General features: G+C 47.3%; 1 protein-coding gene across 1 annotated transcript in view; it reads left to right on the top strand.

Annotated features, from left to right (window-relative positions):
• Nucleotides 1-27,171, top strand: part of slc38a4 (solute carrier family 38 member 4) — an 87,771-nt gene that overhangs the window by 40,915 nt on the left and 19,685 nt on the right. The window contains exons 2-13 of the mRNA XM_056275860.1: nucleotides 7,163-7,404; nucleotides 7,914-8,010; nucleotides 9,199-9,314; nucleotides 12,415-12,488; nucleotides 12,707-12,799; nucleotides 13,203-13,284; nucleotides 15,446-15,528; nucleotides 16,350-16,408; nucleotides 18,404-18,664; nucleotides 21,160-21,239; nucleotides 22,119-22,219; nucleotides 22,924-23,048. Of these exons, the coding sequence (XP_056131835.1) occupies nucleotides 7,280-7,404; nucleotides 7,914-8,010; nucleotides 9,199-9,314; nucleotides 12,415-12,488; nucleotides 12,707-12,799; nucleotides 13,203-13,284; nucleotides 15,446-15,528; nucleotides 16,350-16,408; nucleotides 18,404-18,664; nucleotides 21,160-21,239; nucleotides 22,119-22,219; nucleotides 22,924-23,048 (1,296 nt within the window). The 5' untranslated portion in view covers nucleotides 7,163-7,279. The remainder of the gene's footprint in view (nucleotides 1-7,162; nucleotides 7,405-7,913; nucleotides 8,011-9,198; nucleotides 9,315-12,414; nucleotides 12,489-12,706; nucleotides 12,800-13,202; nucleotides 13,285-15,445; nucleotides 15,529-16,349; nucleotides 16,409-18,403; nucleotides 18,665-21,159; nucleotides 21,240-22,118; nucleotides 22,220-22,923; nucleotides 23,049-27,171) is intronic.

Here is a 27,171-nt window from a genome sequence, read left to right as displayed (position 1 = left end):
CATAGAGAATCCTCTAAATGTGCCTCTGACGGAGAGCCGTGATATCTTTGACGTTGTTTGCGTCCCATCCTCAAGGCCGCCGGTCTCAAAGTGCAGCAGCAGGGTTTCTCCACAGCCGGTTGCAAAAGGCGGAGGGGTCAGCGAGATCAGATAGGCAGCGGGGATGTTGACTGTACACAAACCACTTCGTCGTAAGGTTGTGAGGCTCTCTTTCCAGCGAGGACTGCGTTGCAGGGCCGGGCGATACGGGCAGAATCAAATATCACGATATTTTTTGACCAAATACCTCGATATCGATATGTTGACAGTATTGTAGAGACGACTATTGTTGCGCTCACAAAGTATTTACACAATGACGGTTTTGATAAACACTCGTTAGTAATGTGGGTACGATGTCCTAACCGGTAGAGAACAATATAACATGTATAATAGCCCAATTAAAGTTCAGAGAACTGCATCTTTTTACATAATGCAGCCTTCAAATCCAGGAAAAGAGACAGTATTTATGTCATATCACAATATTATGAGATCCCAAACCCCAGATGATATCTAGTCTCATATCATGATATTGATATAGTATTGACTTATGGCCCAGTACGGCTGGGCCATAAGTCAATACTAATGTTCAATGTCTTTCAGTGGTTTTGTATCAGGATAAGATTCAGATATCGTCGTATGGTGATACGCAGTTTTGTCTGAACCAGAGTTTCCCAACCCAGTCGTCAAGGCTTCTGTGTCCTGCAGGTTTTCATTGTGATCCTGCATCGGGAGTCCCGTTCGTACCCGCTCGAGCAGTCATACTGTGGTTCTTAATCATGGCTGGCATGCCAAGTCTGACATAATGAAGTACTGATTGTCTGAGTAATTACAAGCTGGTCTACCTATGCAGGAGTACAATGAGAGCCAGCGGGACACGGGGTATTTGAGGACCGGATTGGGAAACAAGGATCTAAATTAATGATAATGAGAATCCGCGACTCGAAATTTCTCACAAAACGAGGTTTGAAGTATTTGAAGGGAGTATTATTTGGAAAAAAAACAAAAAACTGGTTTTGGTTTGACGTTGCACCAGACAGTTCAATGTGAGTTTGGATTCTTAAACACGGTACTTGTGCACGTGTAAGCAGATACCTGAGGTTGCACATCTGTCGTGTGCAACCTCTGCGGCCATCGTGATGATAACTTCCAGCACTGTTTCCGCAGCGTGCCAGGTGTGTCGTTCGGTGTTGTGACTGTGCAGCAACACCGTGTCATGTGACCTGCACACCACAACCTGTTTCCAGGTCCGGTCTGCGGTGGTTTATGAACGTGTTTTTTATGTTCTCATCATTTGTGAAGGGAGCTGGAAAACGTCCCGGGGAGTCACCCTGACTCGACATTTCTGTTTTTTGGGTTTTTTTGTTTTTTTTATCCGTTCTGCTCAAAGAGCTCTTTGTATGGGTAATGAACGGGACCCGGGGTAACTGGCTGTTAAACTCATTTCTAGCTGCAGCGCTACGTGCCCGGCTCTCCGCCTCTTAGCCGACCCCGCGGCCTCGCATAATGGACATAATCGATTCATGAATGCCTTGAAAAACACAAATAAAACCCCCGCCCCTCTCCGCAGCGTGTCTGGCTTCTCCTGCCAGTGCTGGAAGTTGTGTAAACCGTCTTGAATGAGGGCGAGGCGGTCCGTTGACGGACGAGTCGGCCGGCCGGTCTGAAGTCTTCGTGTCTCTTCCCGGTTCGGTTTTCCATCTTCTGTCGTGCGTCCACATTCACGGGGCTTCACACAGTTTTTAACCCCATGATCGGTCTGCGGAGACAGGTTCTGCCCCCACCTGCCCGCCACTAAGCAAATGTTGTGTGACGTAAATCGTCATTACCCGTCAAAGAGCAGGATAATGAACGGTCCGCTGTGTAGTTCATGCAGTACTCCACTGTTCAGTCTTCAGTCGATGATCAGTCGATGATCAGTCGATGATCAGTCGATGACCAGTCGATGAGCAGTGAAACAGACGGGGCACGTCACCATTAAACATCTCTGTGGGGAGTTTGGGAATACAGTCATTGTGTTGTTTGCATTGACTCAAAGTATGATAAAATGTATCTTCTTTTGATTCAGACAAAGACACATTTGATCTCTAAAACAGAAAATAAATGATCTTTTTTTCCGTCTCCAAACAAGTGATCGTGGACGTCCTGATCGACGGCGTGAAAACCGCTGAAGGAAGAGACACAAAACTGAGATGATTGACAAACGCGGTAATCAGTGTTACACTTTCGTTTAGCAGAAGAGTTCAGACAACACAAGCAAGGATCGACAAAGCGACAACGCAAGTGAGGGCCAAAAAAACCAGGTTCGAGTCCGATAGGACACAGGTGTCAACAGGTAGTGCACAGATGCAGTGCATAGGGTGCATAGAAGTGAGTTTTGTTCTTGTATTTTTATGAAGAGCACCAGGGGTGGAGGTCTAGTTTTATGAAGAGCACCAGGGGTGGAGGTCTAGTTTTATGAAGAGCATCAGGGGTGGAGGTGTAGTTTTATGAAGAACACCAGGGGTGGAGGTGCAGTTTTATGAAGAGCACCAGGGGTGGAGGTGTAGTTTTGTGAAGAACACCAGGGGTGGAGGTGTAGTTTTGTGAAGAGCATCAGGGGTGGAGGTGTAGTTTTATGAAGAGCACCAGGTGTGGAGGTGTAGTTTTATTAAGAGCACCAGGGGTGGAGGTGTAGTTTTGTGAAGAGCATCAGGGGTGGAGGTGTAGTTTTGTGAAGAGCATCAGGGGTGGAGGTGTAGTTTTATGAAGAGCACCAGGGTGGAGGTGAAGTTTTATGAAGAGCATCAGGTGTGGAGGTGTTGGTGAAAGAGCCGGGTCGGTGAACATTGTAATACCTTATAATAAAAGTGGTGGTGTAGTTTTATGAGGAGCACCAGGTGTGGAGGTGTAGTTTTATGAAGAGCATCAGGTGTGGAGTGGTGTTTTGTGAAGAGCATCAGGGATGGAGTTGTAGTTTTATGAAGAGCATCGGGGTGGAGGAGTAGTTTTACGAGGAGCGTCAGGGGTGGAGGTGTAGGTGAAAGAGCCGGGTCGGTGAACATTGTGGTACCTTATAATAAAGGTGGTGGTGTTTGAACGCGAGCCGGTAGGGGAGGCAAGGTTAACCATGTGACACACTCAGGCAGCTGCTTTGAACGATAAAAATAGTTTGTTTGTCCGAGTACACAAAGACAACAGGGGGCACAGCTTGTTCTCTTTGACCGCTCGCTATACCATTGGGGGACAAGCTGTAAAGCTGCATAGGCAACCTAAATGTTTCTACCTTTTCTTAAATTATTATTATTCTTCCTCATCTTTCTGCTCTTCCTCTGGACAGGGTGTCTATGGCAGCCCCCAGAACTGTGATGTCGGTTTCCGCCATATTGGATTTTCCACCATATTGGATTTTATGAAAAAGTCAAACATTTTCACAGGCCACACATTTTATCCCAATTTTCACCAGATTTGCTACGGGTGGTCTTGAGACCGAGCCTCACAAAAGTCATCATGTGGATTTCTGGTTGTCGAAACGGTTTGTCTGTTACAGCCAATCGGAAACGGCGGCGAAGCCACCAAGCAAAATGTGAGGACCTATTTCGGCAACACTTTCACGTGTTGACACCCAACTTGGTATATGGACTCAGGACCCCTTCCTGAGTTTGTGGGGAACATTTTTTTATTTGACCACTGGGGGGCACTGTAATAAGCAAAAAATGCATTTTTCCTATTTATGATGTGTTTGCCGTAAAAACTCATTCTTGTGTCAAATCGAGCGGTTCGGTCCCACTCGGGTTGCTGGTACTTTGTCGAAGGATTCGTCGGGCGGTTCTTCCCGGTATTCCCATTTTAGTGCCCGAATTTCCCCCAAGCGGTTTCCAATGGAACTTTACAGTGCGGCGGACAGAGCTGCGTTTTTGCCACAAGGATTTCTAACTCACCGCTACTTGTGCAGTTTTACACGGATGTATACGAAAAATACATCAAAGTGTAGGAAAATTTGTCGAGCCACTGACGAAGAAAAAGTATCAGACCTGAAGTTTATTGTTTTGAAATAAGAGTGTTTGTTCGAGGGTGCGCGTCCCATAGACTAACACCACATGACCTTATAGGGGGCGCTCTCAAACGCCACACTGAATCTTCCAAATTTTGCCATTTTTGAAATTGCCATAACATCCTCAGTTCTCACTCTATCTGGACACAGGACACATCAAAATGTTCGCTGACTTCTTGTGACACTCGGGATGTCAAAACCTAAGCTGTACGATGCAAAGATTTTGAGATATGCGTGTTTGTTCAGAGGGTGTACCTTCATAGAAAATCACAGAAAGGTGAATCAGTTCAGCCGGACACAACATTTATTTAGAGAAACGTTTCATCATCGTCTAAGTGACCTCTTCAGTCTCCGCTGACTGCAGGTGCCCCACCCTGATAAACGACACAGTGGCACAACGACCCAAACCAACGACCAGTTTCATATGCAGATAGGCGTGAGTATTCACTAGAGTTACAAAGGCCATGTGTACTATTGCAATCACAGCATTGTAAGATGGTGACAGATGTACTCTTAGCCCCCCCCCCCCCGCCCCGGTCCTCGGTTCAGGGATGGTCGTTCCCTCCTCACATAGATGGCCTCTTTCACTCCCGTTCAAACCAGCGTTCCTACCTATCAAAGATGTGCACATCCTCATCCCTGAAAGAGTGGCCACTGGCCTGTAGGTGGATGTAGACTGTGTAGTCCTGGCCTTGGCCTGATGTGTTAGGGCCCAGGCAGGCCAACTGTTGCGTCGCCTCACGTCGCCTGCCGTCTGGGTCAAAAAGTAGCGCTTGAACACCCCGCAAAGACTACAGCCGACGGCCAACTAGCATGTTCCTTCTGCACCGATTCGCTAAGCCAGTCGGAGTGATCTCTCTCACCAATGGGCTCCGCCCATTCAACATGCTGAATTGGCCAAACAGCTGCCAACGGGTCTGGCTAGCGCTGATGATGCGGGACACACCGCAAAAACTAGGGTCACCGACGCTCACTGACGGCCCGACATTGGCCGATGGCCGACCGTCGGCCTGGTGTGTCAGGGCCCTTAGCTGTCCTGTGTTGTGCCATCCTCTTGGCCAGCATCTGTGCAGTTTCCCCGACGTACAAGTCACGGCATTCCTCCCGGCACTGAACAGCATACAGGGTATTGCTCTGTTTGTGCCGGGGGACCTGATCCTTGGGGTGGAGCAATTTCTGGCACAGCGTGTTTTGGGGATTGACAGCAACTTAGATGCAGTGTTTGGAAAATATGAGTCTCAACTGTCCCGCCACTTACGGAATCACCACTGGTTTACGCTTAGGCAGCCGTCGCCCTTCTCTCTTCGATCAGCTGACTACAAACTCAACTACTGTGAACAATAAGAGGAAACGCATCAAAAACACGAGAGAAAGAGAAGAAAAAAAAACCCATCCTAATGTCGTGTACCAAGAATAAACAGATCTCGATGCTACGTACAACCCAAATTCAGTGTAATAGAAAAATGTAAGAAATTGGTGGAGGAGTTTTGAAACTCTTTGAATTACGGCCGACCTTCTCTTCTGTACGTAAGACGATTTATGTACAGCCTCTTAAGTCCAGGAAGGAGGACGGGGTCGAACTTTGTACAACGACTCATTTTCCTGAAAACCCTTCATCTGGGAAGGCCAACGGGTTCTGTCATGGCCGACGAAGACAAGATCGTGGACTTATCTTGGGGCTTTTGAATAACGCCGGTGGCAGTCCGGAGGTTTTTCGTTCAGCCTTTAGAAACTCCGAACACGGTGTGAATTTAAAGTGTTGACGTGAAGTCTTGGACTCACATCGTGTTTTAAAACAAGGAACCGTGTAGCATATTCTCTCAGGTACATCTATGAAACAAGCACCTTATTCCACACACTCCAGGTAGCGTGGCGTTCTGTTCCACTGCCTACCAACACGGGGATCGCCAGTTCGAATCCCCGTGTTACCTCCGGCTTGGTCGAATGTCCCTACAGACACAACTGGCCGTGTCTGCGGGTGGGAAGCAGGATGTGGGTATGTGTCCTGGTTACTGCACTAGCGCCTCCTCTGGTCAGTTGGGGCATCTGTTCGGGGGGGGACTTGGGGGAAATAGCGAGATCCTCCCACGCGCTACGCCCCCTGGTGAAACTCCTCACTGTCAGGTGAAAAGAAGCAGCTGGTGACTCCACATGTATGGGAGGAGGCATGTGGTAGTCTGCAGCCCTCCCCGGATCAGCAGAGGGGGTGGAGCAGAGACCGGGACGGCTCGGAAGAGTGGGGTAATTGGCCGGATACAATTGGGGAGAAAAAAAGGGGAGGAAAAAAGTGACACTTAAGTTTTCAAGGTCAGAGTACAATTGTGCAGTTTCAGTTAAACATCATTTTCAAGGTTTGAGAGGAAGACTTTATAACCTGGTTGGTGAATATATTGGACATGTAGTTTTGCACAACGTGCGATGGAAGTTTTATGATCGCCGGGGTATTTTTCTGGTTTGTTTTTACTTTTTGTACCGAGTTCTGTTCTTGCACCGTCCGTCCGTCCCTCTGTCAGAAGTTAGTCTCATCCTTCTCCGTCGTAGTTCATCTTCATCATCTTTAAGTGTTTCCCTGCTATACTGGCCCACAGCCTTCCTATAAACAGTTATTCCCACTGCCGACGGGCTGACACCGACATACAGGCATGAAACGGTTCACTGGGGTGCCAGATAAGGATTTTTATTTCCCATCGTTCGCGCTTTTTTAGGAAACTGGGGATGAAAAGCGTCACTTCATCACAGAGAACTGTTCGTTACACGAAGCAGAGGCGTGACCCTGTGTTTTAGATCAGAAATGCTGTCTTTCACGTCCCACAACTCATCCTGTGACCCCGAAAGGTTGAGAACCACCGATATAGAAAATGCTCTAAACGGCGGCGATGGGATCATTTGATGAGCAAGAGCGACTGATGATGAGGTCGTAGGTTTGGTGTCTTTCTCAAAGGCACCTCGGCAGGATGCCGTTTTCACCTTCAGGGCGGTGACTCGGCGTCTGTTCACGGGTAACAGGTGGTTTTAATATTGGCGCCCCACAAACTGCAGCAGCTGAACCCTCCGGGTGAGCATTCCTCTCACGCCTCCGCTTTCTCCCTACAGGTAGATCAGGCTCACAGAGCTCTAGAGAGACGCCGCTCGCCACCTCGTGAACTTTGAACGCCGTTGGACACCCACCCTCCCCTTCCTTCTTTTCGCTCTGCCGTGTGAGGTGTCAGGATGCCGGGAGCCATGGACCGCATGGAGCTGAAGAAGGTCTCGACCGAGGGCGACGACGACAGCGGCGACAGCTTCGATGGCGGCTACACGGAGCCCATCGACGCGGAGAAGGCCACCATTAACAGGTCAGCAGTCCTGCACCTCTCTGTCTAGATCGGGTTGGCAGGTTGACCTGCTGGCTGCTTAGATGACGTAAGGGGACCCCCCCCCCCCGACTGGAGAGTGTGCCACCATATTTGTCACAGTGTCCCTGAGTAAAATACTCGCCTGCTCTAGATGCTAATACACATAAATATACAAGATAGATAATATATAAATGAATAAATCTGTACTGTCAGATAAACGGTTTATAATATCAATGTGGGATTGTGGCACAGCAGTCTGAGAGCGTTCCGTGACTTTAATGTCACAAGTTAAGTTCCAGCAACGGGTAACTGGTCTTGTTGTGCTATATATAGTAGTACTATATATAGTAGTAGTATCGGGGGCAGGAGAGATTTCTAAGGAAGTTGCTTTTCCAGGAATATTTACCAGTCGATGGTGAGGAACTCACTAGTGACCATTTAAAATACAAACGAGTGTTCTACACTGTCGGTGTAAATCTGATAAACGTGTTTTTTAATTTATTTTACAGTCAGTTCACGGACGACGCAGATGATGCTGAAAGTCAGAAGTTCCTGTCCAACGGGATGATGAAGAAGAAGAAATACGAAGAGTACCATGAAGAATATGTACGTTCCCGTCCATGTGCAAACTGCATGTCCTCGGTGTTGCTTCTCTGGCTGTTAGCAGAGCCGCCCGCCTTGCTTTTATTCACCGCCATCATGTCATCTTACAACATGCTGTCTGTGGCTCTCCACAGGGAATGAATCATGATTTTCAACATTATGTATGTCTGTCTGTCTGGTTATCTGTCTGTCTGTCTGTCTGTTGGCACCTTGCCACTGACTAGCTACAGACTGGGTTAGCTGTTTTGTAGTTAATGGTCCTGTTTTCGAAGAGGTCATTACTGATCAACTCAGGTCAACAGACATGTATTGAATTTGGAAATGTGAACTGCTCTGCTGACAGTAATCTTCTTTCATTTACTCTCCCTCCATCTCTCTCACTCTGTCTCACACACTCTCTCTCCAAATCTCTCATACACTCTCTCTCCAAATCTCTCATACACTCTCTCTCCAAATCTCTCATACACTCTCTCTCTCACTATCGCTCTGTCCATATCTCGCTCTCTCCATATCTCTCATAAACTCTCTCTCCATCTCTCTCTCACACTCTCCATATCTCTCCCTCTCTCTCTCTCTCTCTCCATATCTCTGCCTCTCTCTCCATATCTCTCACACACTCTCTCCATATCTCTCCCTCTCTCTCTCTCTCTCTCTCTCTCTCTCTCTCTCTCTCTCTCTCTCTCTCTCTCTCTCTCTCTCTCCATATCTCTGCCTCTCTCTCCATATCTCTCACACACTCTCTCCATATCTCTCACACACTCTCCATATCTCTCCCTCTCTCCATATCTCGTCATCTCTCTCGCTCTCTCTCTCTCCATATCTCTCACACTCTCTCCATATGGCTCCCTCTCTCCATATCTCTCCATCTCCATCTCTCGGTCTCTCTCCATATCTCTCACACTCTCTCCATATCTCTCACACTCTCTCCATATCTCTCCCTCTCTCCATATCTCTCCATCTCGTCATCTCTCTCGCTCTCTCTCTCTCCATATCTCTCACACTCTCTCCATATCTCTCCCTCTCTCCATATCTCGTCATCTCTCTCGCTCTCTCTCTCTCCATATCTCTCACACTCTCTCCATATGGCTCCCTCTCTCCATATCTCTCCATCTCTCTCTCTCTCTCCATCTCTCGGTCTCTCTCCATATCCCTCTCCATCTCTCGCTCTCTCTCCATCCCCCCCTCTCTCAGCACCCGGGTCACACTTCCTTCGGCATGTCGGTGTTTAACCTGAGTAACGCCATCATGGGCAGCGGGATCCTGGGTCTGTCTTATGCCATGGCCAACACTGGCATCTTGTTATTCACGTGAGTACCAACCCTTCAAACCCTTCCTAAACACCACAAACACAACCGTAACCAGAAAACACTACAAACACAACTGTACCCAGAAAACACCACAAACCCAACGTAACCGAAAAACACCACAAACCCAACCTTAACCGGGAAACACCACTAACACAACCGTAACCGGGAAACACCACTAACACAACCATAACCGAAAAACACCACAAACCCAAACGTAACCGAAAAACACCACAAACCCAACCTTAACCGGGAAACACCACAAACCCAAACGTAACCGAAAAACACCACAAACCCAGCTGTAACCGGGGACCAGAGTGCGATGGAGGCGGCGCGGTACGGTCGCTGAGTTGACCAGTGGAAAAACCTGGCAAACGGCGTCAGGAATGTGCGTAAACCCGCTCTTTCTGTTCTGTTTGGTTCAGGGAGGTTACCACAGAGATATAAACAAAGACAATGAACAAAAGAAGGAAATGATGATGCTTATCAACAAGGCTCTGCAACTAGTCATATGACATGGTCAACCAACTGTAGATGATAACACCCTGCGGGATGGTGTGCCAAGACGATCCACCTATCTCACCATCCACCACGCCCAGCCAACCGTGACACAGCCAACAAGCTGCCGATATGTTGTAGGTCTCTGCAAGCCAAGGTTCCCCAGAGACCCCTTCTCTGCACCCCAGTACGGAGATGCCTATCATGCAACTTCCCAGAAGCCTGTTTGGGCCCGGAGCAGCCCTCAGTTGATCTGATGTTTATATGACGCTGGCCGCCATGCCGGTTTTCTCGCTCTGACACTCGGGTTGTGTAAGGTCAAATTTGTTGACTGAAGCGTTGTAATATTCAGGTGTAGTACTGACACATTACTGGAAGTAATATTCAGCTTTAGTACTGACACATTACTGGAAGTAATATTCAGGTTTAGTACTGACACACTGACTGGTAGTAATATTCAGGTTTAGTACTGACACACTGACTGGAAGTAATATTCAGGTTTAGTACTGACACACTGACTGGAAGTAATATTCAGGTTTAGTACTGACACACTGACTGGAAGTAATATTCAGGTTTATTACTGACACATTACTGGAAGTAATATTCAGGTTTAGTACTGACACACTGACTGGAAGTGATATTCAGGTTTATTACTGACACATTACTGGAAGTAATATTCAGCTTTAGTACTGACACACTGACTGGAAGTAATATTCAGGTTTAGTACTGACACACTGACTGGAAGTAATATTCAGCTTTAGTACTGACACACTGACTGGAAGTAATATTCAGCTTTAGTACTGACACACTGACTGGAAGTAATATTCAGCTTTAGTACTGACACACTGACTGGAAGTAATATTCAGGTTCATTACTGACACATTACTGGAAACAAAGGACTCAGAACTGATCAGAACAAGGGCGGTTGAGGGTTCGAAAAGGAAATGAGGTAGAAAAGGATCTTCATTAACTTTTTTTTGCGCCCCCCCCCCTTTTCTCCCCAATTGTATCTGGCCAATTACCCCTCTCTTCCGATCCGTCCCGGTCACCGCCCCAACCCCTCTGCTGATCCGGGGAGGGCTGCAGACTACCACATGCCTCCTCCCATACATGTGGAGTCACCAGCTGCTTCTTTTCACCTGACAGTGAGGAGTTTCACCAGGGGGACGTAGCGCATGGGAGGATCACGCTATTCCCACCAGATCCCCCTCCCCCCCTGAACAGGCACCCCGACTGACCAGAGGAGGCACTAGTGCAGCGACCAGGACACACACCCACATCCGGCTTCCCACCCACAGACACAGCCAGTTGTGTCTGTAGGGACACCCGACCAAGCCGGAGGTAACACGGAGATTCAAACTGGCGATCCCCATGTTGGTAGGCAACAGAATAGACCACCACGCCACCCGGACACCTCGGAACGTCGTTAACTTGTGTGTGTGTGTGTGTGCATGTGTGTGTGTGTGTGTGTATATGTATGTATATAATATATATATATATATATATATATATTTATATAGTGTGTGTGTGTGTGTGTGGTGGTGAGGTGCTTGCTGAGGTAGAAGCATTCAGGGCGCTGGACAGCCCAGTCACATGACCATCTCACCCGGCCCTCCTGCGGACATCTGTAAACGTATTATTAGCGTTTGTGAGCGATGTCCTCCTTCCTGCTAATGTCAGTGTAGCTTTTCCTGGTGCGCAGGAGCCCCGTCCCGTCCCGTCCCCGTCCCTGTCCCGTCCCCGTCCCGTCCCCATCCCGTCCCGTCCCCGTCCCGTCCCGTCCTGTCCCCGTCCCCGTCCTGTCCCCGTCCCGTCCCCGTCCCGTCCCGTCCCGTCCCTGTCCCCGTCCCCGTCCCCATCCCGTCCCGTCCCGTCCCTGTCCGGATATTTAATCCATGCGGTGTTGTGTTACGCTCTCGGGATTACAGCCGAGGTTGGCGTGAAGCCACAGCCCAGCTGCAAAATCAATCTGTCAATCAACCTGGTGACCCGTCAACCTGTCAGTCCGTCTGTCAATCACCCCGTCATCTGGAATGTGTAAAGGAACCGTGGCTCTTCTGACCGATGTGGAAGTGGGATGTGTTTGTTCGGTTTATAATCACGTTCTGCACTTTCTGAAGCATCTGAAACGCCAGATGGAGTGAGTTGAAGATGGCGGGGCTTTTTTTTTCTTCAACTACTATATATAGACATTTCTAAACCACAAGAACCAACTGGTGGTGGGATGAAGCTAAAGCTAGCACGTGGAGGCTAAAGCTAGCACGTTGAAGGTAAAGCTAGCACGTGGACATGATGGAGGATTTTTTTTTTTTCAACAAATTAAAAACGAAACCGCATTTCAAATAATTACGAGTTCAGTGTTGAGTAATCTGACGAACTTTCTGCGGAATGAAGAGCGAGAACAGAGCTGGCTGGCACTGTTTTCACACACACACACACACACACACATATACACACACATATACACACACACCTGTGTGTAGCTCAGGGGTATTGTAACGTGTCAGTGTCCATGTTTTCCCCACTTCCTCTTGTGTAAACCACACCACCCCGTGTGTTGTGCACCCCGTGACTTGGTGACCTGATGTCGTGCCTCTCCCTGCAGGGTCCTCCTGGTGGCCGTGGCCATCTTGTCTCTGTATTCTGTTCACCTGCTGCTGGTCACAGCAAAGGAAGGAGGTTTGTACGAAGTCTAATTCAGCAGTCGTGATGGATGAGGTTTTTCTGAGATGAGCTTATTTTAGATCACAGCAGACGGACAGATGAGGGGTGTGGGGATGTGTAAATACAGTGTCTATTCATCTGTCACGTAGCGTTCTGGAATACGGGAAGTGATGAGACGTTCAGGGCGTCTCCTGCCGCCGTTGTTTTGTGTCGCTGACGGCCTTTTCTTCCAGGTTCCCTCATCTACGAAAAGCTGGGGGAGAGAGCCTTCGGGTGGCCGGGGAAAACGGCGGCGTTCGTGTCGATAACCATGCAGAACATCGGAGGTAAGGAGCTCCTTCTTTACGCGGTCGTAGCCAGTGAAACGAGCCAGAGAGCTGGACAGGAAACTCTGTCGAGGAGTTGTCGAGCGTCTCTCTCCCGTCATCACGTGTGACGAGGAAAGTCTGATGAGTAGTTGGCTGAAAGATTATTATTCCAAGCCTGTACGACACCTGAAAGGGGAATTCCATATGAATCAGTTTTGAGTAGATGAAGGATGGATGGATGGATGGAGAGGGACCATGACTATGTGAACGTAGCATGTTGATATCAATGTACCCCTTACATGTTAAATTGTGTGTGTGTGTGTGTGTGTGTGTGTGTGTGTGTGTGTGTGTGTTGATAATCCCTGCTGAGAAAAGTTTTAAATCGTCTCTGGTGTTTTTGTTTTTTTTTGTGTCCACACAGCCATGTCCAGCTACCTCTTTATTGTCAAATATGAGTTACCGGAGGTGATCCGTGCGTTCCTGGCCCTAGAGGAGAGCTCTGGGTAAGTGTGTGTGTTTGTGTGTGTGTGTGTGAGAGAGAGACAGACAGACAGAGAGAGCTGAGAGAGACAGAGAGACAGAGAGCTGAGAGAGACAGAGATGAGACCGAAGGGACAGACAGAGAGCTGAGAGAGCGACAGACAGACAGAGAGAGAGAGACAGAGCTGAGAGACAGAGAGATGAGACAGACAGAGACAGACAGAGAGCTGAGAAAGAGATGAGACAGACAGAGAGCTGAGAGAGAGAGAGAGATGAGACAGACAGAGAGCTGAGAGAGAGACAGACAGAGCTGAGAGACAGAGAGCTGAGAGAGAGATGAGACAGACAGAGAGCTGAGAGAGAGATGAGAGAGAGATGAGACAGACAGAGAGCTGAGAGAGAGATGAGACAGACAGAGAGATGAGAGAGAGATGAGACAGACAGAGAGCTGAGAGAGAGACAGACAGACAGAGAGAGAGACAGTGCTGAGAGACAGAGAGCTGAGAGAGAGACAGACAGACAGAGAGAGAGAGACAGAGAGATGAGACAGACAGAGAGCTGAGAGAGAGATGAGACAGACAGAGAGCTGAGAGAGAGACAGACAGACAGAGAGAGAGAGACAGAGAGATGAGACAGACAGAGAGCTGAGAGTGAGACAGACAGACAGAGAGAGAGAGACAGAGAGATGAGACAGACAGACAGACAGACACAGAGAGAGAGACAGAGAGATGAGACAGACAGACAGACAGACAGACAGACAGACAGACAGACAGACAGACAGACAGACAGACAGACAGAGAGAGAGAGACAGAGAGAGAGCGCTGAGAGATAGAGAGAGCGCTGAGAGAGACAGAGAGAGAGAGAGAGAGCTGAGAGAGAGAGAGACAGAGAGCTGAGAGAGAGAGAGCTGAGAGAGAGAGAGAGAGAGAGCTGAGAGAGAGAGAGACAGAGAGATGAGACAGACAGACAGACAGAGGGCTGAGAGAGAGAGAGAGAGAGAGCTGAGAGAGAGAGACAGACAGAGAGCTGAGAGAGAGACAGACAGACAGAGAGAGCGCTGAGAGAGAGAGAGACAGAGAGCTGAGAGAGAGAAATAAAGCTTTTTTGTTTAATGCCCTCTTATTCATCACAGTTTACTATATCTACTCGTTCCCAGAAAGTTGAATCGGTTCATCTGGATCCAGTGTTCAGTGGGAGTGTCCACATGAACCGATTCAACTTTCTGGATGTCCTTACTTGCATTATTAAGCATGCATCGAGACATGTTTGTTTTCAGCCCCTTTTTTCTGTTTAACTTCATCGTTTCATGGATAGATTTGGTGGGTTCTGTAAAGCGTGATATCAGCAAACTATTAAAAATAGCTCCGTAATTTCCTCGGCTTCTGCTGCTATCCATGGAAAACTGGTGGGGCAAATCAAAGCAGCTCATTCAGCCCTCCTGCTAACCATGCCCCGCTTGCATAACGCATGCTTTCTCAAAGTCCTTATATTCTGCATGTAATGAAATAATTGCATGTAACTGGGAGCTGCCCAGCGTAACTGCGGTCTGGCGCCATTTGCAGCTAAACAGCGCCACCAGAGCTGCATTTCTCCAACAGGGTAGATGGGCTAAGTTTCATTCTGGCCAACTTACCTCTGAGTCGGTGTGAATGTCCCTGTTAATAGTGTCTGCATGTGGCTGAAAATGGTGGCGTTGGTAAAGCTGACTCTGCAGAAGGCTCTTATGAAGGTCGAGTTTGGGGAAACAAACATGTCCCTGTATTTACTTGGGATAACGTGGTTCTGTTCCCCAACAATACCCGTTTACCATTCTCTTTTCTTTTTGCTATGGACTTTTACTGTCATGTCTGTAATCTAGTATTATCTACCGTGTGTTGTGTCAGAGCTGCTGTCTGTGGCTGTTTGAGGAAGCGGAGACAAATGCTGAGTGCTGATTGGCTGATCGCAGTATCAGACCTTATTTTGCGGTCTTTCTATTGGACGTTATTTGGGGAGTTTATTTCCTTCAGACTTTTTTCCAAGCAAGTGTCACAGAGAACCACGTGTGTGCCGGTTTTCATTCCAGCCCAACACTATGCTGGTTGAGTATCACTGACGTAGAAATACAAGTAGGTTTGAAAGTGTTTGTGTGTGTGTGTGTGTGTGTGTGCTAAAATAATGACCTCGGTCTCTCCTCCGTTGCAGTGAATGGTACCTGAATGGAAACTACCTTGTGGTGTTTGTGTCAGTAGGCGTCATTCTCCCTTTGTCTCTTCTCAAAAACCTGGGTAAGTAGTGTGTGCTTGTGTTCTCTACATTTGCTATTAATACCTTTTTACCCTGCCACGTCTTTCTGCCATCTTGTGTGTGAGAGTCAAGAACCTGTCATCAGCCCCATTAATCAGAGTATTTCAATAGGGATGCACCCTGTGATGGCCTGGTGGCCTGTCCAGGGTGTCTCCCCCCCGCCTGCCGCCCAATGACTGCTGGAATAGGCTCCAGTGTCCCCGCGACCCTGAGAGCAGGATAAGCAGTTTGGATAATGGATGCATGAATGGAATTAGGGATGCACTAATACTGATACCGGTATTGATATCAGACCGTTAACAGGTTAAAATGAATTATCAGTATCGGACCCAAGACTCAAATCCGATACCTTGAGTAACTGTCATAAATAAAAGCAAAATAGCTTGTTTCACACCATTTTTAGCACATGCTAGCCTGTATCTGTACAATGGTGGAATAAAACTGACTCTCAATTATTTTGTCCTTTGACCCCATACAAATGGTCTAAATCTGAACTGATCAGCAAATGCAAAGGATGTGATTGGAACTCGGTATCGGCCGACACTTAAAAGATTTGTACTCAGAATCTGTATAGGCAGTGAAAATGTGACATCGGTGCATCCCTGATTTCATACAGTATGTCTTTGTTTTGTGTCTGCTCATACTGCAGTTGAAGTTTTGCAGAAATGTTTAGCAATGAGCATAGTCCCTGTAGAACTAAGCTGCATAAGCTAAACAAAATTTATCTAATCTAAACTCTGTTTCCAAGACACATCTCCCCTTCCCGACTTGGTTTAATCTGAATTCTCCCCTTTCTCTTTAGGGTATCTGGGCTACACCAGCGGCTTCTCTCTGTCCTGCATGGTGTTCTTCCTTGGTGTGGTAAGTTCATTTTCTTCAGTGGTGCCTTTCATGTGGCTGTAAAAGCCAATAGATAATTTTCTTATTATGAATATGGTTAATGGTTTTTACAGGAGAGGTTTTTATTTTCTGGTCCACATATACAAAATTCACATTTTATATACGTACATTAAATATTATTGAGATGCTTGGTTTTACTGCATGACCCAGAATAAATAGCTGAATTGTCTGTGAGTAAAGTACAAATGATTGAATTACATAATACAGCATATCATTAGGATTCATTAGAATAGTTCAACAGTTGACTCAGACAACATGGCATATTATTAAGATTCATTAGAATAGTTCAACAGTTGACTTGGATAATATGGCATATCATTAGGATTCATTAGAATAGCTCAACAGTGGACTTACATAATATGGCATGCCATTAGGCTTCATTAGAATAGTTCAACAGTTGACTTACATAATATGGCATGCCATTAGGCTTCATTAGTCTCATCAGTTGATTCATTAGAAAGAGCAGCGGCCCCAAGATAGCTCCCTGGAGTACCTCACATTGTAACCTGCACATTGGTACAAATGGTTACATGTGTTTATGTGTGTATGTGCACATGTGTGCTGGGAACGGCTTTTGCCCCCAGCAATCCTGAATCATAATTATTACTACTGGCTATAATGTGGGTTTACTGTTACATCATCAAAGTCGAGATGACATCTTTTTGGTTGCTATAGCTTCCTGTAAACTAACTGCGCTACAGCGGATGTCACCACAGACTGGACGAGGAACCACATGATTACATCTTAAAACATGTTTGGGCACATTACAAAGCCGGTTTTCAGCTCCGATCCAAATGGTGCAAGGGTTGCATATACAAGACTGTTACCTGATTTATATCCCACGTTAAATCTAAAGGCCTACATTTATTTTTATAAAGGTCCCTCATTCATTTGTAGCCTTCATTTGCTTTTTTTTAATAGAGGACACAGTCTTGGATGATACCATAGAAGGAGTTATTGAAGGAATGAAGGGCTTTTATTGACAAATGAAATGATAAAAAACCAAGTGAGAAATCTGTCTTTGTCCACATGTCATGTTTAACAACATTTAAATTGGTACTGTTATGATGTGTTCCATATTGTATTATACTGTGGCAAGTTTTAACAAAAAAAATTCACTTTCTTCTAGTGCATTTTGTTTGTGGGTAAAGAAACGACAATTTTTTTTGTGAGTGATATATGTAAGTAGTAGAAGCTGCTGTAAACGGGAGTCAAATTCCTCGTACGCATGAGCACACTTAGCCAATAAAGTTGCTTTGATTCTATGAAGAATAAGACAGATCACTACTAGTATCAAGAAATAGATGATTGATGGAAGAAAATTGTTGATTTGTGTCAGAGATGTTCAGAAATCTCTCCTGGATGGCATTTGTTTTATACAATTTTGCACAAAAAGGGAGATTTTAAGATTCAACTATGGATGAAACATTTGTTTGTTGTCTGAATTGGTCATCTGTGTGACTGTTTACTGTAAAGTGTGGCATAAGGACCATTGCATCATCTCCGGTGTGCATTGCAAAATAACTGGTTAAGACAGTACTGGAGAACTCCCTTTCACAGTCCAGACACATGCATGTCAGGCCAGTTAGAGACTGTAAACTGTCCATAGGTGTATGTGTGTGCCCCATGATGGACTAGTGACATGTCTAGGGTGTCTCTCTGCCTTCTCCTCAATGCATGCTTGGATAGAGTTTGGCTGTCTCCCAACCTCAAAGGTAAACACTGGTATTTTTTAACCTAAGGCCCATTTTCCTATTATTAGGGGTCAAACCAAAAAATGGGTCACAAAGTCTTTTAAAATGATTCAGTACTGAGCAAGCTAGTATCAGTCGACTGCTGCAGACCCAGCTGCAACGTAATCCTTCACCAAATAACAACCACTAAAAGAGGTCTTTTTTGACACTAACAGAGTCATAATGTTATGAGAAGTGTCTGAGAAGTGTCTTTTTTCCCCAGGTCATCTACAAGAAAACGCAGCTGCCCTGTCCTCTTCCTTTCTTCTTCCAACACTCATCAAACTTCAGCGCCAATGCTTCTGAGGTCCTGGGGCCATACGCGCTGCACAATGCCACCGCGCACATGGACTTCTCCCGGGCCGACGTCTCCCCGGCTGTTCAGGGCAGCCATGATGCCCATCACGCCACGGGCGTCTACGTCGAGCCTCATCCCGATGACGAGGAGATGTGCACGCCCAAATACTTTGTCTTCAACTCGCAGGTACAGACAATGTTCGCTCACCAAGAGGTTCGGAGAAACGGAGGGGTTAGTAGAAGCACTTTCGGGGTTTCTTTGAGCAAAACACTTGACTGCCATTTTCTCTAGCCAAGTGTTTTTGGTCGGTGGTCAGTAGAAGACCATGGTTGTGCCAGGCAGCTCCCAGAGGTTTGCAGCTACTTAACAGTTAAATAGGGCATCTGTGAAAAGGAGTATTTATGTGCGGAAAGCCCTTCATTTGTCATGGAAAGAGTTTCAGGTGAGCGCGGGGTTAATCGTCAGTGGTTGAGCGTGCTGATGGGGGGGGGGGCTGTTAGGAATGTGTGGTTTTTCAGGTTTGAGACAAGGTTCTATTGAAGGTACCTTGGGCCCCCTAGTGGTTGTTTTAGCCACTTGCATTGGTTCAGAAGTCCAGACTAATTCTTAGTTGACATGGCTGTTTGAGATTTCTCCAATTCTCCAAGGATGGATGGATGGATTATAGCTGGGTAGGTATAAATAGACAGATGGGTAGATAGGTACATGGGTAAATACATGGGTAGATATAGATAGATAGTTGGATGAGTAGGTAAAGATGGATGGATAGATGGGTAGAAAGCTAGCTTGGTTGGTAGAGAGGTGGATGGATGGATAGAAGGATGATAGATGGATTGATTGTTAATATGGATGGAAATATGGCTGGATGGATAGATAGATAGGTAGACAGATAGCTCGGTGGGTAGATAAGTAGATAGGCAAATGGATATATAGATTGGTTAATGGGTAGACGGTTCAGTGGACGGGTAGATGGACAGATTGGAAGGTAGACAGATGGGTAGAGCCGACATAATGTCTTATATACAGTAGACATTAAGTGTCGTTCAGCATTGTTCTGTCATATGAATTCCTGCAGTGCGGCATGCAGAAAGCCGCACCCAGACCAGGGCATCCTGCAGTTTGTTTAAACAGAAACTCTGAGAAAACATCAGAGCCGGCTTTGAACGACAGGAATTTATAGAATCAAGCAGGGGATGCGCCGGGGGGGTTGGACAGGACTTTCACAGGGAGGGTTGAGGATGTTTGGACATGTGTGACATGCAGCGTGTCGCAGTTTAACACCGCATTAATTATGGGAACCTGTCAATGCACTGAGACTTGATTTAATTTTCATCAATTTTAATTAAATTGTTGTTCAAATGTTACATAATCGGTCTATATCTATGCGTCATCTATCCATATCCACCCTTTTTTTTTTTGGTGAGTGATATAATATGTTAAGTATGACACGCTACTGTAGACCGCAGTCAAATTCCTCATATGCACAGACACACTTGGCCGATAAAGTTGATCTGATTAGAACTTTGTGACCCTTGTTTAAATTTCATTTTGCTGCATTTTATTTTTGATCTTTATTAGACAGGACAACAGAGGTAGGCGGGAATTACAGAACGAGGGGAGACGATGAAGACATGGGATTTGAACCCAGCGCGCCTTAGCTTTTGTTTTTTAACCTTTAGTCTTCATTCTTCCAGGTAAACCTGTCTGGACTCCCATGCCTCGCTGTCGGCAACACCCTGCTCAGCATTTAACCAGCTGACGGCATTAATACCATGCTAGAACCGTCTACGTTCATCAGTGCTCTTTGTTCAATTTTCAGCCTACTGAGTTTAACTTTGACCATTTGGCACTTTGCACTTTGTGCCTGCACTGCACATTATCGAGCATGCATAAAGACGTCATATTGTCTCCATGTGTATGATGGAGTCAGGCTCCATAACACTACCAGTCATCTTCACCATGGGTGGAGACGCTCTCCAGTCTGCGTGTACCGCTGGTGAGATGTTCTGACCGGGTAGAACGAACACTGGTGCAGCAGCAAACAGTGTCCATGACAACCAGTATGACTGTACAACAGTGTTCCCTTATAGTGTGATGTAGTTTGTGGTACATCAGACTGTCTGTGTTAGCTTTGGTCCCAGAATCCATTTCTACAAGGGTGGGTACTGCTTCCTGCTGAGCTGACAGCGCACCAGCCATAATGGCTGGTACACCTGGTTTGTAGTCCTGCTACATCTGGTCCTGCTACACCTGGTTTGTAGTCCCAGAAAATCAGAGTTAACAGGTCTATTTCTCTCTGCCTCCTACATCCACTATGGCACAACACAGTCCTACTGGAAGACTGACCATCTGGCCAACACCACCACCACCACACCTTCAGTGGATAAAGTAAACACCTCGTTAATGGAGGCCACTTTAATGTGACTCCTGTGCTGGGCAGCGGAGCTCAGGAACGACAGTAAATCGACTGCGAAGCGACATATGAGCAGGACTGTTTTTCCAGTTAGTATTTAAATGAGCGGTTAATGTGGTCCCATGTCCGAATTTCATCAGGTGTTTGACAACAGCTCTACACTTCTCTCAACCCGTCAGGACCGAGGATCGAACCTTTGTGTTTTGCAGCTGGAGTTAAATACATTTTACATGGTTTGTCATTCTGAAATGTCCTGTTCTGTCCCCAGACGGCGTACACTGTTCCCATCCTGGCATTTGCCTTCGTCTGCCACCCGGAGGTCCTTCCCATCTACAGCGAGCTGAGAGAGTCAGTACCCTCCCGTTCATGACCTTTACACAAACACACAAACACTGCATGCAGAAAAACATGGCGGCACATCAGGAACAAATCAAACGCAAGGGAAACGGGACGTGACATACACGACACAGGAAGACACACGGGGTTGACTGTTGATGACCTCATCTGAGCAGGCTGGGCAACAATTCAGTATCCTTCACCGTCTTTCGGTGGTTTTGTATCGGGATGCAACCCGGATATCGCTCAATTTTGTTGTCTTAATTACCCAATAACAAGATTGACAACCTAAAACCTCTCACAAAATGAGGCGTGAAAGATTTCAGGGGTATCATTTGAAAGCTACAGTAACAGTTCGATATGATGAACCTCAGCGGGGTGTGTGAACGTGGTATTTCTGTGTACTTGTAAGCAGATAATGTGTAAAATTCCAGATGATCGTTTATATCAGCTGACACGCTGCCCGGCGCTGCGTTTGAAGCGAGTCGGCCTGCAGGGCGGCGCCGCGGCAGCGCCGTGTTGACCAACACATTGCTGCACACAGCAAACGTCCTTTCGGAGACTCGCTATCGAGCGTTGAAAGACGACAGCTGAGCCGGTAATACCCAAGTCATGAAGGCCTCTGTCACTGTGGTACCACCGCCGGCGTTCCGGGGTCGTACACTTCCAGAAAATCCGCCCGCCGGGGCCAACCCCTGCCAGAGACAAACACGTCTCTGTTGACACGGGGCTTTCGCAGATTTCGTGAATCCTTGGGGGTTGTGCAAAAAGTAAACAAGTTGGCCGGAACGACCCGGCGGTGCTGTTTTCTGTTGGGAGTCGCGCGAGTTGTGCTGACGTGTGTGTCTGTGTGTGTGTGTGTGTCTGTGTGCGTGTGTCGACCTTCCACAGCCGCTCGCAGAAGAAGATGCAGGCTGTCTCCAACCTCTCCATCCTCGCCATGCTGGTCATGTACATGGTGTCAGCGCTGTTCGGCTACCTCACCTTCTACAGTAAGAGGAAACACACACACACACACACACACACACACACTATTCTGTTGCCTACCCGCATGGGGATCGCCGGTTCGAATCCCCGTGTTACCTCCGGCTTGGTTGGCCGTCCCTACAGACACAAGTGGCCGTGTCTGTGGGTGGGAAGCCGGATGTGGGTATGTGTCCTGGTCGCTGCACTGGCGCCTCCTCTGGTCGGTCAGAGGGCCTGCTGGGGGTGGGGTGGGGGGGACTGGGGGGAATAGCGTGCTCCTCCCACACGCTACGCCCCCCTGGTGAAACTCCTCACTGTCAGGTGAAAAGAAGCGGCTGGTGACTCCACATGTATGGGAGGAGGCATGTGGTAGTCTGCAGCCCTCCCCGGATCGGCAGAGGGGGTGGAGCAGAGACCGGGACAGCTCGGGAGAGGGGGTGGGGGGACTGGGGGGGGGGGGATAGCGTGATCCTCCCACACGCTACGTCCCCCTGGTGAAACTCCGGGAGGAGCCATGTGGTAGTCTGCAGCCCTCCCCGGATCGGCAGAGGGGGTGGAGCAGAGACCGGGACGGCTCGGAAGAGTGGGGTAATTGTCCGGATAAAACTGGGTAGAAAAGGGGGGGGGGGGCAAACACAGTACACAAGACCAGTTGTTGCAATTAGCCTCACAAAAGACAAAAGCAGCAGTTTGTGGTACATCTGTGTCCTGCTGTCTCGCCTCTCGCCAGATAACGTGGAAGCGGAGCTGCTCCACACCTTCACCAAGGTCTACAAGTTTGACACCATGCTGCTCCTGGTGCGCCTGGCCGTGCTGACCGCCGTCACCCTGACTGTGCCCATCGTGCTGTTTCCCGTAAGTACAGCCGCTCCTCCTGACAGCTGGTGTTGGTAAAAGTCGAGAGGTCGTCGGCGTTGCTGAGATAAACCCGTTTTAGGTCTGTCGACGGAGGCTGAGAGATGCTGGTCAGCAGCGTTTAAAGTAAAATCTCAGTTTCGTGGCGACATGTAAAGGCGTTGCATTGAAGGTTACCAGTTCAGACTGGTTTTTATGGGGGCAGCAGGTATGCCGGCACAAACGGCACAGATTTGGTTTAAAACCCCTTCTATCAGGCGTCCGGGTGGCGTGGCGGTCCATTCTGTTGCCTACCAACACAGGGATCGCTGGTTCGAATCCCCGTGTTACCGCCGGCTTGGTCGGGCGTCCCTACAGGCACAATTGGCCGTGTCTGCGGGTGGGAAGCCGGATGTGGGTGTGTGTTCTGGTCGGTCGGGGTGCCTGTTTAGGGGGGAGGGGGAACTGGGGGGGAATAGCGTGATCCTCCCACGTGCTACGTCCCCCTGGTGAAACTCCTCACTGTCAGGTGAAAAGAAGTGGCTGGTGACTCCACATGTATGGGAGGAGGCATGTGGTAGTCTGCAGCCCTCCCCGGATCGGAGAAAAAGGGAGAAAAATCCCCCCCCCCCCCCAAAAAAAAGAAGGCTCCTCTTCTGTCGGCATTGATCCCGTTTATCCAGATGAGAGGACAACTGCACATGCACGGTGTCCTCCCACGGGTGCTGCATCAGGAAGTCAAACTGACGGTTGTTCTGGACTCAGAATGATGGAATAAACCTCCACTTAGTCCATACATCAAACCACACAAGCTCATTTCACACACAGACACACCCCACAGAGTCACCCCCCCCCCCCACCCCCGCCCCCCCCGGTAGGACATGTGCGCAACATGTGACGCAGACTAACACACACAGCAAGCCTCACAAAACCACACCTCCACGCCTCCACACCTCCACGCCACCACACCTCCACGCCTCCACAGCTCCACGCCACCACACCTCCACGCCACCACACCACCACGCCTCCACACCACCATGCCTCCACACCTCCACGCCACCACACCTCCATGCCTCCACAGTTCCACACCACCACACCTCCATGCCTCCACGCCACCACACCTCCACGCCACCACACCTCCACGCCTCCACACCTCCACGCCACCACACCTCCACGCCACCACACCTCCATGCCTCCACAGCTCCACACCACCACACCTCCGTGCCTCCACGCCACCACACCTCCACGCCTCCACAGCTCCACGCCACCACACCACCACACCACCACGCCTCCACACCTCCACGCCACCACACCTCCACGCCACCACGCCTCCACGCCACCACGCCTCCACGCCACCACCCCCGCCCCCCCCGGTAGGACATGTGCGCAACATGTGACGCAGACTAACACACACAGCAAGCCTCACAAAACCACGCCACCACGCCACCACACCTCCACGCCACCACGCCTCCACGCCACCACACCTCCAGGCCACCACACCTCTACGCCACCACACCTCCACACCGCCACACCTCCACACCTCCACGCCACCACACCTCCACGCCACCACACCTCCACGCTACCACGCCTTCACACCACCATACCTCCACGCCTCCACACCACACCACCACGCCTCCACGCCACCACACCTCCACGCCACCACACCTCCACGCTACCACGCCTTCACACCACCATACCTCCACGCCTCCACACCACCACGCCTCCACACCTCCACAAAACGCCTCCACACCACCACGAAACGCCTCCATGCCTCCACGCCACCACACCACCACACCTCCATGCCAACATGCCTTGCTCACGGCTGCTGTGATTTTTCAGCAAAGCCCACATGGTTACCCCGTTGCTCTGCTTACAGAGGCTTTGTGTTTAGTGGGTGGGTTTCTGTCTCGCTGGTTGTGGGTGTGTGTGAGTTTGTGTTCTTCTGTCTCACTGGTCGTCGGTGTGTGTGAGTTTGTGTTTTTCCTGGCAGTTTGGTGAAGAACACGCCATTCATTTGGCAGGTTGCTCATGTCGTCATCTCAGATTTAAACAGTCCCGCCTGCAACACAACACCGCCACATACATGCAGCCTCAAGCCTCTAGCACTCTCCCTCTGTCTGTCTCTCTCACTCTCTGTGTCTGTCTCTCTCACTCTCTTGTCTGTCTCTATCTCTCTGTCTGTCTGGCTCTCTGTGTCTGTCTCTCTCTCAGGAACACAAACTAACTCACACACACATATTCTTAATGGTTGCATTTATCTAAGTTAAGGTAAGAGAGGACACACATTTATCTAAGTTTAGGTAAGAGAGGACATACATTTATCTAAGTTTAGGTAAGAGAGGACACACATTTATCTAAGTTAAGGTAAGAGAGGACATACATTTATCTAAGTTAAGGTAAGAGAGGACATACATTTATCTAAGTTAAGGGACATACATTTATCTAAGTTAAGGTAAGAGAGGACATAAATTTATCTAAGTTAAGGTAAGAGAGGACATACATTTATCTAAGTTAAGGTAAGAGAGGACATACATTTATCTAAGTTAAGGGACATAAATTTATCTAAGTTAAGGTAAGAGAGGACATAAATTTATCTAAGTTAAGGTAAGAGAGGACATACATTTATCTAAGTTAAGGTAAGAGAGGACATACATTTATCTAAGTTAAGGTAAGAGAGGACACACATTTATCTAAGAAGGTAAGAGAGGACACACATTTATCTAAGTTAAGGTAAGAGAGGACATTTATCTAAGTTAAGGTAAGAAGAGGACACACATTTATCTAAGTTAAGGTAAGAGAGGACATAAATTTATCTAAGTTAAGGTAAGAGAGGACATACATTTATCTAAGTTAAGGTAAGAGAGGACATACATTTATCTAAGTTAAGGTAAGAGAGGACATACATTTATCTAAGTTAAGGGACATAAATTTATCTAAGTTAAGGTAAGAGAGGACATACATTTATCTAAGTTAAGGTAAGAGAGGACATACATTTATCTAAGTTAAGGTAAGAGAGGACACACATTTATCTAAGTTAAGGTAAGAGAGGACACACATTTATCTAACTTAAGGTAAGAGGACATACATTTATCTAAAAAGGTAAGAGAGGACATACATTTATCTAAGAAGGTAAGAGAGGACACACATTTATCAAGCTAAGGTAAGCGAGGACACACATTTATCTAAGTTAAGGTAAGAGAGGACATTTATCTAAGTTAAGGTAAGAAGAGGACACACATTTATCTAAGTTAAGGTAAGAAGAGGACATACATTTATCTAACCTAGGTTAGAGAGGACATACATTTATCTGCGTTAAGGTAAGAGAGGACATTTATCTAAGTTAAGGTAAGAGAGGACACACATTTATCTAAGTTAAGGTAAGAGAGGACACACATTTATCGAAGTTAAGGTAAGAGAGGACACACATTTATCTAAGTTAAGGTAAGAGAGGACATACATTTATCTAAGCTAAGGTAAGAAGAGGAAACACATTTATCTAACTTAAGGTAAGAGAGGACACACATTTATCTAAGTTAAGGCAAGAAGAGGACACACATTTATCTAAGTTAAGGTAAGAGAGGACACACATTTATCGAAGTTGAGGACATAAATTTATCTAAATTAAGGTAAGAGAGGACATACATTTATCTAAGTTAAGGTAAGAGAGGACATACATTTATCTAAGTTAAGGTAAGAAGAGGACATATATTTATCTAAGTTAAGGTAAGAGAGGACACACATTTATCTAAGTTAAGGTAAGAGAGGACATACATTTATCTAAGAGGGTAAGAGAGGACATATTTATCTAACTTAAGGTAAGAGGACATACATTTATCTAAGAAGGTAAGAGAGGACATACATTTATCTAAGAAGGTAAGAGAGGACACATTTATCTAAGTTAAGGTAAGAGAGGACATTTATCTAAGTTAAGGTAAGAAGAGGACACACATTTATCTAAGTTAAGGTAAGAAGAGGACATACATTTATCTAAGTTAGGTTAGAGAGGACATACATTTATCTGCGTTAAGGTAAGAGAGGACATTTATCTAAGTTAAGGTAAGAGAGGACACACATTTATCTAAGTTAAGGCAAGAGAGGACACACATTTATCGAAGTTAAGGTAAGAGAGGACACACATTTATCT

Source organism: Lampris incognitus, chromosome 3 (assembly GCF_029633865.1).
Source record: "Lampris incognitus isolate fLamInc1 chromosome 3, fLamInc1.hap2, whole genome shotgun sequence".
NCBI classification, from domain to species: Eukaryota; Metazoa; Chordata; class Actinopteri; order Lampriformes; family Lampridae; genus Lampris; species Lampris incognitus.
This window is presented reverse-complemented; position numbering and strand designations above follow the sequence as displayed.